This window comes from Callospermophilus lateralis, chromosome 3 (genome assembly GCF_048772815.1).
Source record: "Callospermophilus lateralis isolate mCalLat2 chromosome 3, mCalLat2.hap1, whole genome shotgun sequence".
In the NCBI taxonomy this organism is placed as follows: Eukaryota; Metazoa; Chordata; class Mammalia; order Rodentia; family Sciuridae; genus Callospermophilus; species Callospermophilus lateralis.
The window spans coordinates 30,437,167-30,449,577 of NC_135307.1; the positions used below are offsets into that span (position 1 = coordinate 30,437,167).

Sequence of the window (12,411 nt, forward strand, 5' to 3'; positions counted from 1 at the left end):
CGGAGGCCATCTTGTCACACCTCCTGGAAAGAATCTGCCTGACTTTGACCCAGAGGGGAGGAAAACCAAGAGGAGAGAGTCCCAGCACTACCATCCCAGCACCTGCAGCCATCCCTTAGTGATGGGTTTGGTTGGGGTTGGTTTCTGTTTGTTTTTGGGACTGGAGATTGAACCCAGGGGCACTTAATCACTGAGCCACATCCCCAGCCCTTTGGTTATATTTATTTAGAGACAGGGTCTTGCTGAGTTGCTTAGAGCTTTGCTAAATTGCTGAGGCTGGCTTTGAACTTGCAATCCTCCTGCCTCAGCCTCCTGAGCCACTGGGATCACAGGCTTGCGTGACCGTGCCTGGCATGGGTTTGATTTTTACTGAAGTCAGTTTTAGCATGCCACCCAGAGTTTCTTTTACAAGTCAGCATTCTTTTTTTAATATTTATATTTTAGTTGGACACAACATTTTTTTTTATTTATTCTTATGTGGGGCTGAGGAGCAAACCGAGGGCCTCACACATGCTAGGTGAGCGCTCTACTGATGAGCCACAAACCCAGCCCTGAGGTCAACATTCTTAAAGGACAAGGAGAAAGGGGTGAGAGGGCATCTGTGACAGCTATAAAGCATCCTAGGAGTTGGGCTTGGTGTCCTGGTAACTTGAGAAGACACTGGGCTCCTGACAGCCACCTGGCCCTGCTGGTGGTGAACAGGTATCTGCTGAGGCCTCCAGCCAGCTCAGAGGAGGGGAGACACAACTCACCCGACAGCTGCCGTCCACACAGACGTCCCGTTTGCCAGGCTCGCAGGGTGTCCCGTCCACCACGGTATCCTTGTGCTTGTAGTAGAAGTTCTCCCCCTTGGGAATGCAGTTCAGCTCACACTTGTTAGGGGCTAGGATGGGCAAGAGGGCAAAGCTGAGATCTGGGCCCAAGGCCTGGCCTTGAAGCAGGGAGGCTCAGGCAGGCCCAGGAGCTCATGTCTGACTGGGAGATGAAGCCCTTGCCTCAGCCCCCAAGGTGGAACAGAATCTCACCCTCATCCCAGGCAGAAGAGACGTCCCCCATGTCTGGGGACCCAGTCGAGGAGAAATCCCAGAATAAGGAAAAAGCTGCACTCTTAAGGAGGTCTACCCAGCATTAGAGTAGCTCAGGTGCTCATACTCTACCCTGATTATCAAGGAAGTGTTGTGTGTGCTTGACCATGCAGTTCAAGTGAGGATTATGGAGACTGTACATTTAAATGGGAAAACGCTTTCAAACACAGAATGATGCTGGGCACAGTGGCACCTCAGCTACTCCAGAGGCTGAGGCAGGAGGATACCAAGTTGCCAGCTGGGGCGATTTAGCAAGACCTTGTCTCAAAATAAAATAAAGAGGGCTGAGGGTGCAGCTCAGTGGCAGAACATTTGGCTAGCATGTGCCAGTCTCTGGGTTTGATATTCAGCACAAGAGGAAAAGAAAAATGGAAATTACTGTGTAATAATTGCCCATATGCAAACAATATAGAGAAAATGTAAAAAGAGCTGCTGACAGTGATCGTAAGAGGCTGTGAGAGCAGGGGCACTTGTCTTGTATTTACTATCTAGGTATTACCCATGAACAGCCAAAGTGATAACAGGACTTTAATCAACTCCAACAATGAGGAGGCCCTCCTAGACTTTTTTTGGTATTGGGGACTGAATTCAGGGGCACTCAACCACTGAGCCACATCCCCAGCCTTACTTTGTATTTTATTTAAAAACAGGGTCTCACTGAGTTGCTTAGCACCTCACTTTTGCTGAGGCTGGCTTTGAAATCATAATCCTCCTGGGATTACAGGCATGAGCCACAGCGCCTACCTAGACTATTTTTTAACATTTTTTCCTGTTTCCATTTTTCTATGATGTGGATAGATAAAAATTATTTTTTGCACATATCCACCCCAGGATGCGGGAGGATTACTGAATGCCAAAGCTCTTCCCACCTCTCAGGGGCTGCAGGGGGCATCCCTACTGGCCAGGGTAGCCCCCACACAGCACACACAGAGGACAGACTACTCGGTGTTCACTGATGTAGAAAATCTTCTGGAGTTTCCAGAAGTCATTTGTCTCCAGTAGTGAAAACACACACTCAGGATTATCGCAAGGCTTCTGACTTCTCTAAATGTCTTAATTACGTACACGTTGGTGTTTTTATCTTGAACTGTATTTTTCTAAAAATTAGCGACCTCCACTCTGCTCAGCGTTACCCAGACCCTGTCCTCAGGCCCCAGATGGGGTAATGGGGTCTTGCTCCACCAATCCCTGCCTGCAGTTTGCCCCATGGGTCACCGATCCTAGCCCTCCCTCCCCACCTCCACCTCTGTGCAACAGGCAGAGCCTTGGGCTGAACAGAACCGCTCCAAACGCTACAGACCACAGCGTTCAGAATACATGCAGAGACGGGGGAAGGTCCCCAAAGGCGTCAAAATGACAACCGTGCTGTGTTGCAATGGGCACGGGCTAAGGGTGCTGGAGATTCTGGAAGACACATGTGACCAGGCGTCTAGAGTATGGTGACAAAGACTGCGAGTCGGTGTGCACAGAAGCCCCCTAGACGCCAGGCGCTTACCGCCGTAGTAGGGCAGCCACCAGTACCGCCGGCCCTGGAACTCCACGCCGTCGAACTCGGCGCACTGCTGGGCCCGGAAGTCCCGCGCGCCGTCGGGGCAGCTCTGCAGGGCCGGAGCAGGAAAGTGGGTCCCAGCGTGGGCGCCCCGGAGGCCCGGACCTGTCCCCTCCCACCGCCCGTGCCTGGAGCCCTGGGTCCTCAGCCTCCGGCCCGCACCCCATCCAGCTGCGGTGCTCAAGGCCGCTCCCCGGGGTGCGGGTGCCGAAGGCGCTCAGGAGCCACCAAGGGAGGGCGCCCGGGGGGCCTCAGCCGGGTGCGCCTTGGAGAGGTGGCAACGGGGGGCCTTTACCTCGGTGCTGCAAACGCGGTGGCTCCGGGCTGGGCCCACGCAGCTGGAGCCTCCATCTCTCCTGCGGGCAGAGGACCAGGAAGACCCCAATATCCCGCCCCATCCTGGGCCCTCCTGCAGGCCCCCAGCTTTGGTGGGGCTTCCAGGAGGGCAAGGCTGGGTCAGAGGGGCGGCTAGGTGGGGAGGGGTGTGCGCACACACAAATCCCCTTGGGTGGGCACAATTAGTCCTGTTCCTCCGGGAGAAGCTACAGAAGCCCGACTATGCTGTAGTTGGTCTAACTCGGCACCATCAGGCCTCTTTAAAGCAAATTTCCAGGGAAGATCCAAATTCTGCCCTTGGAAATGGACGTAATATTTACCCACCTGTAAGATTAGTTTAAAATTTAAGGAGTGAATAAGGGTAGGGCACTTAGAATAACACGTTTTTTTCTCCCTCTCACCCTGCCCTCTTCTCACACATGTTCTCAGGAATGAATTGGAAGGACACACTCTTCTTTTGGTCCCCACCCCCTTTACAGAACCCATCAGAGTGCAGAGCACATACTAAGTGCTTAATAAATCACTGAAGTGGCGAACATCTACACTTGACAAAGCTGCTGGAGGTAAAAAAAAAAATAACAATAAGAACCACGGAAATTAAAAATTTTAAAAAACTGCAACAATTTACTGCAAATGAGGAGCCAGAGGCTCAGGGATGGAAAAAGCAGACCAGCTCCAGTTCCTCCAAATCAAGGCTGATGGTTGAAATGGGTGGGTAAGTACACAGGAAATGGTCTGCTTTCCTATACTCCACTGAGGCTGCTTCCAAAATGAATGTCGTTTGCTGGCCCCTGATGCCTCGCTCCTGACCCAGTAGCCAGCCTCCCTTGCACCTGCCCTCTTTGGGCTCTCCTTAGTCTCCCCTACCTCTGGGAGTAGCAGGGGCGCTCCCGGAAGCTGATGCCTCCTCCGCAGGTCCTGCTGCAGGGGCTCCACTGGCCCCAGGGGCCCCAGGTGTCACTTTGCCGCCTCACCTTGGGAGCCTGAAAAAGGCATGCTCAGGCTGTGAGTCAGCATCACCCATCAGGGACTTGAGCTTGGAGTCCCCATCAGGGCCCTTTGCCTAAAGTCACTCCCCTACCTGTTCAAAAAGCCTGTAGGACACAGCAACACTGCCCTGGCACCCCAAAATGCTCACTTACAAAAGTAGCAAGCTTCAGAGCTGCGTGGTGGCACCCTGTAGGCCTGTAATCCCAGCAGCTTGGGAGGCAGAGGCAGGAGGATCACAAGTTCAAGTCCAGCCTCAGCAAATTAGCAAAGCCCTAAGCAACTTAGCAAGCATCTGTCTCAAATAAAAAATAAAAAGGGCTGGAGATGTGGCTCAGTGGTCAAGTGCCCCTGGGTTCAATCCCTGGTACCAAAAAATAAAATAAGAATAATTAAATCAACAAGGCTTTACCATAGGAACTAAGCCAGGCCCCAGTGTGGGAGAGAGGGTGTTGAAAGGGTCCATGCATCAGGGAAGGGCCAGAACTTCCAGGGCCTGCCACCCTGGGTGAGGGGCTTTATGGCCGGGGCTGTGCACTGGTTTTTGTGGGTCAACATTGATGTGGGGAGGGAACCTTAAAGGAAAAAAGGGTACAATATAAGACAGGGACACATGTCCTTGGGTCATCACCTAACCTCAGTCAGCTGCATCAGTACCAGCAGCATCTCTTGAACGCCTACTGTTTGCCAGACATGGTAGGGAAACTGCCAACCCAGGAACAGAGACTTTTCCCCCGACAATGATATACTCTGCCCAGAGCCTAGCTTAGAACTAAAGGGTCTGCAGCCCACTGATCATGAGCATGAACCCCCAAAGATGGACATATAAAAGGGCAGGAAGGCGTCAAGTAGGACGGGAATGTCACCCACAGGCAGGGAAGTGCTTCCCCAGGTTCCCACACCAAGCCTGTGGCACTTGTTTCTAGAAGTTTCTAGAGCTCTAACCTATGAACTTAATCTAATCCTGGAGGGAGGCTGCTGTGGTCTCTTCCTGCTGATCTGTGGCAGAGACTCCCAAGAGTACCTCAATAGCCACTCCCCTTCCCGCATTATGAGAGAATCTTTGAAAACTTGACTTTTAGCCAAATTCTCTTAACTTCCTGCAGCTAACTGTGGCTCCATCACGAAATTCTCACCAGTGTCGTGTAAGTAAAAGTGTTGGGCTTGCATGTGTATTTGTCCTTTTCTTCTTCCTCCTCATGCCTTCCTGATGACTGGAAAACAGATGTGATGGCTGGAATTGGAGCAGCCTTTTAATCTGTGGGGGAATGCAGGACTAGAGGCTTCATGAAGAAGGATTCTAAGTCCTGGGAACCAGAAAGATCTGACATTTTGCAGCTAGCATCAGAAGTCCACATGTGACACCCATATTCTCTCACTTAATCCTCAGAACAACCCAATAGTACCCATTGCATAACAAATGTGAGGCAGAAAGAGAGGAAGCCACACAGGAACAACTGGGCATAACGGCAGGGCAGCCTCACCAGGCTGTCTTCGTGGGACTGTATCCCTGCCTGCCTCTCAGGGGCAGCCAAATGAAACATTAGGTAAGTCCTAAGGAGCTGGACAGGAATCTGACTTGACTTCACAATCTGCCAAGAAGCAGATGATGGACTGCAAACACGTCCCATTTTCTGGAAGAGGACTTTATTTTAGGGTGTTGCCACTTAAGACTCTTCAGGAATAAAAAGCATCCCCAATTTTTAGAGAACGCTCGGGTGGGAATGTAAGCTCTTCTTGCTGGGACTGTACAGTGGTCTCCGGGCTGCTCATCTCCGGCGCGGAACACCTGGTCACCCTTGCTTAATAACAGACCAGAACTCCAGGCAGAGAAGTCTGCACTCAACTTGCTGAGCCCGACGTACCAGAGGACTCTGCTCTCAGTCTTGAGCATCATCTGCGTCTTCAGTGCCCGCTGCCACAAAGGCGATAAGCTTTCGAAACCAGTGAGCCAAGTATCAAAGAAGTCTCTCAACGAAATCGAAGCTGATTTTACTTGGATTAAGTTTCTAGTTTAAAAAGGAAGTGACTGAGCAGTGGCCAGTGAGGGGCAGTGCAGGCCCGGATTCCAACACCTCTTCCCGGTAGGCATCAAGCCTGGCCACCCCCTGGTGAGAGGGCTGCAGCCTTCTCTCCCTGCGGGTGTGGGCCTAGCTCTGGTTCTCTGACCAAGGCCCCTTTGGATTGTCTGTCTTGGTTCCCTCGTCCAGCTACCTGAGCTTCTCCAAATCCCCCCTTCCCTAAAGCCCAGCTGGGCTGCGCAAGCTGATGCGGTCAAGGTGAAGTGGGACCTCCCTACCATGGAGTCACCTTGTGCCCAACAGGATGAAGTGGGGACTGGTCTGGATACAGGGTGTGTGTGTGGGGGGGGGTGTGTGTGTGTGTACAGTGGATTGAATCCACTTAGCTACACTTAGCTACACCCCCAGTCCTTTATTTTATTTAATTATTTTTTATGTGGTGCTGAGGATGGAACCCAGGTCCTTGAATGTGCTAGGCAAGTGCTCTACTGCTGAGCCACAACCCCAGCGCCCACCCCCAGTCCTTTTTTAAAAAATATTTTATTAGTAATTGATGGGCCTTTATTTATTTTTATGTGGTGCTGAGAATCGAACCCAGTGCCTCACACATGCTAGGCAAGCACTCTACCACTGAGCCACAACCCCCAGCCCAGTCCTTTTTAATTTTTATTTGAGACAGTGTCTCACTAAGTTGCCAAGGCTGGTCTCAAACACTTGGGATCCTCCTGCCTCAACCACTTGAGTCACTGTGCCACCATGCCCTGCATGAACGCAGGGCTCTCTCGAAGGTGAGATGCCTTACAAACATTCTCCGGCTTCCTGCACCCAGCACCTGTGAGAATGGCATCTACGTGCCGGGCCACCAGCAGTCAGCATTGGAGAGCCCTAGCCTGGGTGATTCCCCCTGCTGTGTTGTGCCCCTCTCTGTACCGTCTCTCCACGGAAGGAACATGTTTAGTCACGAGTGGCACCAGCATGTTTTATTCCCTGTAATTACCCAGACCACGAGCTGCATGATGGTGTGAAGCCAGAAAGGGCTGATGCAGCCAGCCTCGCCCTGGACCTGTCCTTGCCTGCCCTGTGCTGTGTTCAACATCACCCCGCCCCCACCAGGAGCAAATCAGGAGCCCCCTTTCTGCTGCATTGCTTCCAGGGGAATCAGCTTAAGGTGGTGTAGGGGGGAGGGAGAGAGACAGAGAGGAGGCAGGTGGGAATGGAGGCTGGGGCACCAGCCTTTAATTGTGGGAATGGAGGCCAGCTGCCTCCTTTAATCATCCAAGTCAACCCCTGTTCAGCACTGAGAATGATCCCCAGGTGCTGGGAATCTTATGGGAGACCCTGCCCCAGCTGGAACCACAAATGAAAGCAACTGAGCTTCCAGCTTGGGCCAGACCCCTTCACCAGATGGGTAGAGGACAGCAGGAGCAGGGTTCTCAGCCCAGGCCATGACCAACCCCATCTGGGACTAGATGCTGGGAATAGGAGGAGGCAAGAGATTACTCCAGGTATTCCTGAGGGAGAAAGGACCCAGGGTGCTCTGATTTGTTTCATCTGAGTGATGGGCATTGTAACTCCCAAATTAGGGGAATCTTGGGCTTGATGATTTGGCTAGGGTCATGCAGCTGTTATGGGGTACCATTGGGATTTTGTCCTGGGGTCATGATGGCCCCTCCACCTGGGCTTTGACTTGCATGCAGCTGGGACATCAGAACTCCCTGAAGGATCTGAGTGTAGCATTTAGGAAGCAAGGGTCACAGGGTAGCAGAGGTGACATGGGAAGCTGGCAGGTAGTGGAAAAGGATGTCTGTAGCCCACCACTTCTCTGTGACCAGCATTGGATCCTCAGGGACTTGGAGGACTGTGCAGTGCCCACCACGGACCTCCATCCTGGCCTGCCCTGCTCATCTTCCTCCTGCATTCTACAGAGGTGGCATTACCCCTGCCCTCCCTACAGCAACACACAGTTTGGGTTCTTTCTTGGGGGGTCCTTTCTCTCCCACCTGTGCCTGCCTCACAGAGGCTGGGCAGGGTTGTGGTCTTCCCATTGAGAGCTCTCCAAGGGCAGAATGGGGCCTGGCTATCTCTATGCTCTCTTTTCTGTCCAGCAAGCCAGGGAAGCACCCAACTCCACAGACTTTCTCCTTCCCAAAGTGGGTCCTGCAGTCTAGCACATTCCCTGTAAATCCTTAGGCCCCAGGTACCTTCTCCAAATAACCCTGTCCTTTGGGTCCCTTTGCTACTCTGATGGCCAGTTGGCTTCCTGTAACCACTAAGTTTTGCTCTAATACCATAGCCAGTAGCCTTTAAGTGACTATTTAAACAAAAACCAAGTCAAATTTAAAAGTTCCTCACTTGCAATAGCCACATTTCAAGTGTTCAATAGCCACAAGGGACCTAGAGGCCACCTACTGAACATCAGAACATCTCTGAGATGCAGCTCTTCTCAGAAGGTTGTACTGGACAGTTCTGCTTAGGGGCAAACCCCAAAGGCAGAGCAAACACCCCAAACAGCTACACTCAAATAGCAGAGCTGAGGGACAGCAGTATTTGGTTCCAGGTGGACTGCAGGTGTCTGGTGGGATGGGCCATCTTGCCCTACACCTTGACTGGTCCTGGTATGGTCCCCACCTGACTTTCCTCCTTGGAGCACCACCAAGAGAGGGGGCTCTCCTCTCTTAGCATTAGCCAGGGCCCAATGGAATGCACCCACGACCTTCTGAAGGGTGCATTCCATAGGTGGCAGGTTGCCATCCCTACGGTTTGTTCCCTGCCTCCCTGCGGGCAGTCCCAGGAACTCCTGCAGGAGCTGGAGGGCAGAGATGTGGGTTGCCTCCTGTTTCCCCATCTTCTCTAGCACTGCCCCCCCCCCCCGCCGTCTCCTGGGTAAATTGCTGCCACCGATGGGCTCCAGCCCACCTCGCCTCGCCTCCTCCGCAGGGTCCCCCGGGGGCGGGGCGCGCTGCACTCACCGAGGACCCGGGCGCGGGAGCCAGCAGCAAGGGCACAAGCAGAAGCAGTCGCATTTCCACCTGCAAGAGAGGTCGCGGGTTAGAGCTGGCGGGGCAGGAGCAGGGCACCGCCTCCCGCTGCTGCAGCCCCAGGTGTGGGGTCCCACCGGCGACCCGCGCAGGGAGCGCCGCCGGGGTGCGAAACAGAGAAGACACCAGGCGCACTCCACGGCTGTGCCATTCACACACGTGGGAAAGAAAGCGCTAGGCAACTGGCAGACATTCAAGAACAACTTGTTTCAGGGAACCCGAGAAAAAACAGGGCGATTAAAGCACTACTGTTGTTGTTGAAAACAGGGAATTCATACTAAAAGTAACCACAGTCACTGCTTTAAATCCACCAAGAGAGTCCTCTGAAAAAGCCATTACACCCGTTGTTTAAAAACACCTGATAAAAGCCGGGTGCAGGGGCGCGCTCCTGTCATCCCAGGGCTCAGGAGTCTGAGGCAGGAAGGTCCCTAGTTCAAAGCCAGCCTCAGAAACTTAGCGAGGCCCTCAAAAAATAAAATGGGCTGGGGAATGTGGCTCAGTGGTTAAGCCCCTGGGTTCAATCCCTAGTTAAAGTAAATAAATAAACAAACAAATAAATAAATAGAATTTAAAAATATAGATTTGTATATCAGTTTTTATTATTTAAAATATTTTTTTAAAGTCTGAAGATAATTTTAAAATTCAACTGCTTTTAAAAATGTTAATTGGGGGGCTTAGTGGTAGAGCGCTTGCCTAGCATGTGTGAGGCCCTGGGTTTAATTTTTTTTTAATATTTATTTTATTTTTTAGTTATCGGCGGACACAACATCTCTGTATGTGGTGTTGAGGATCGAACCTGGGCCGCACGCATGCCAGGCGAGCGTGCTACCACTTGAGCCACATCCCCAGCCCCCTGGGTTTAATTCTTGGCACCGCATATAAATAAATAAAATAAAGGTACATGGACAACTAAAAAAAATATATATATATATAAAAAGAAAAAAAATTTAAAGTCAATTGGGGCTGGAAGTGTAGCTCAGTAGTAGGGAGAGTGCTTAGTATATGTAAGGTCCTGGGTTCAATACACACACCCACACCCACACACCATTGTATCATATACATGGTATTGCATATATAGTATCATATATACATTTACACACAAATAATGGAGCTTGAGCTCAGGGTCACTTTACCACTGAGCTACATCCATTTTAACTTTTGTTTTAAAATAGGGTCTCACTAAATTGCCCAGGCTGGCCTCCCATCCCAGTTGCTGGGATTTAGGGCCTGCACCACCACTCTGACTTTGTGTCTTATTTTAAACCCAGGCCAGCTTTTCTCTGTACAGAATCTCCATGAACAGGCTCCATAACTAGTGTGCATACAGGCAGGTGCCCAGTGTGTTGTGCAAGATTAAGTCCGGACAGTGCAGTGTGGGTACAATGGCTGTGTGATTTGGTGTGTACCATGTGTGCATAGGCAGTGTGGTATAAGTGCGTTCAGTATGCTCACACTGCACTTTTTATGTACTAGTCGCTGTATCAAAGAATGATATAAGAAATGGGTACCATTCAGTATAAAACATTTAACAAGTACTGACCTGTATGTTTGAATTTTAAAATCTGTAATTCCACCAATGTCTTTTTTTGTTTGTTTGTTTGTTTGTTTTAATATAAAATGATTTCAGGTTACAGGGGGAAAAAAACAGCATACATAAGCCAAGTTTGGCAAAATTTCCCCTGGCACCCGTATAGACATAGGTACTGGGTACTTGGTAAAAACAATCATTCGTCTAGTAACCATTTTCATAGTCAAATCCGAAAATCCTGGGGTTGGTGTGAGGGAGGTTTGTGCCCCCCCGCCTCCAGCCTCGCTAGGCCCGGACCTCGCTGGAGGCAGCTCCGGGGACAGCATCCGCTCAGGAGGGGAATTGGGTGCGGCTGTAAGAGCCTAAGGCTGATGACAAGATTGGCTTTGCGAGATGCTTCTCTTAAGGAGACAAACCTTTAGGGGCGGGTGAGCTTAGCTATGGGAGAGACTAAAGAAAGGACAGGAAGGAAAAAAAATTAAAAGTTACAATTGCTACCAGCGCTACCCCGGCCTCTGCAGATGCCCCGGACTACAGCTCCATATCTGCAATTCCAAAGTCCCTGAAACCTGAAAAGTTGTTTTTTCAACTAGTGGTGACAAACAACCTGTCCGGTTCCAGGGCCAGCTCTGCTGGGTTTGGCCACCGAGCTACTCCTGGGGTTGGACGGGGGCAGGACAGAGCGCCCCGGGTCGCAGGAGGGACACTCCTAACGCGGTGGTGCTTCACCAGACTCAAAGGCGGCTGGTGGGACCCGGACTGGGACTTCCCGCGGGGCAGACCTGGGCCTGGCGCCTTGGTGGCGCTGGGCACCACCCTCCTGCAGTCCCTAACTGATGTGGGTTCTCCCCCGGGGCTGGCATGACGCTGTCCCCCTTTTCTGTCTTACCCTGAAGGGGCACCCCGCGTCCCCCACCCCGGGACTGCGCCTGTGCGTCTCTCGGAAGACCCCAGATGCGGTTCGCAAGTGAGGCCGGGGGCGGCGGGGCACCTGTGGCAGCAGCCGGGTTCCGGGGCTTCAGCTCCCCAGGCCCAGATCCCCAGCGTCAGGTCGGGAGGGGACGCGCTCGGCCTTCAAGTCCTCGCCTCCGCGACGCGCAGAGAACTGCGTCCCTCCGAGGGAAGGTGGCGGGAAGCGTGGGCGCTGGGACCCGGGGGTTCCGTGGGTCCGTGGGACCCTGGCCGAGCGGTTCTCCGCACCCTGTCCCCCTGGCCGAACGGCGCGCGGTGCAGAACGGCGACCCCGCCCTGCGCGCACCTCGGTGGAGGGAGCGGGAGGTGGGCTCCCCACGCCCCACTGTCTCCGACACCGCCAGCGCCAGGAGCTAGGCGGGGCAAATTCCTGCACAAGCCGGGGTATGCCGCCCCTGACGCCCACCGCCGGCCTCTCCACCTTCCTACCTGTCTCCGAAAGCGCCCGGAGCCCCGCGCAGCGCTGCCAGGGCCGCTCCGTCGGTGCCCGCCCCTGCCCTAGCCCGGAGGTCGGCCCGGCCGCGCGGAACGCCCGCGGAGGTTGGGCTTTCTCTCCCCGCCGCTGGCTGGCCTCCTCCCCGCCCTTCTCCCCCCACCCAGCCCCGCGGACACCCGCTCCGATCTCCGTGGGAGGACAGTGCCCCCGCGGAGAGGCCTCCGTGGTGACCAGAGAAGCCCCGTGCCTCCACCCGCTTGGGTCCTCGCCAAGGCTTGGCTTCTCCTCTCCTCCCCTCCCGGGGCTCCGGGTCCTTCCTGCCTTGGGTCTGCGCCAGTCGCCTCTGCGATCTCGCTTGTCCTTGTTCCTTCACCGTAGCCCCTCCATCACTCCCCACACCCCTCGCGTCCAGCCACCCTCTTTGTCCTCCACCCTTGAATTCTCTACTTCAGCTGCAAC

General features: G+C 53.1%; 1 protein-coding gene across 1 annotated transcript in view; it reads right to left on the reverse strand.

The window, feature by feature from the left end:
- The window catches only part of Papln (papilin, proteoglycan like sulfated glycoprotein), a 33,941-nt gene extending 21,927 nt beyond the window's left edge, over positions 1 to 12,014 (reverse strand). The window contains exons 1-6 of the mRNA XM_076848114.2: positions 11,946 to 12,014; positions 8,948 to 9,007; positions 3,838 to 3,953; positions 2,930 to 2,990; positions 2,581 to 2,683; positions 753 to 883 (exon numbers count right to left, since the gene is read on the reverse strand). Of these exons, the coding sequence (XP_076704229.2) occupies positions 753 to 883; positions 2,581 to 2,683; positions 2,930 to 2,990; positions 3,838 to 3,953; positions 8,948 to 9,001 (465 nt within the window). The 5' untranslated portion in view covers positions 9,002 to 9,007; positions 11,946 to 12,014. The remainder of the gene's footprint in view (positions 1 to 752; positions 884 to 2,580; positions 2,684 to 2,929; positions 2,991 to 3,837; positions 3,954 to 8,947; positions 9,008 to 11,945) is intronic.
- Positions 12,015 to 12,411: the final 397 nt, after the last annotated feature.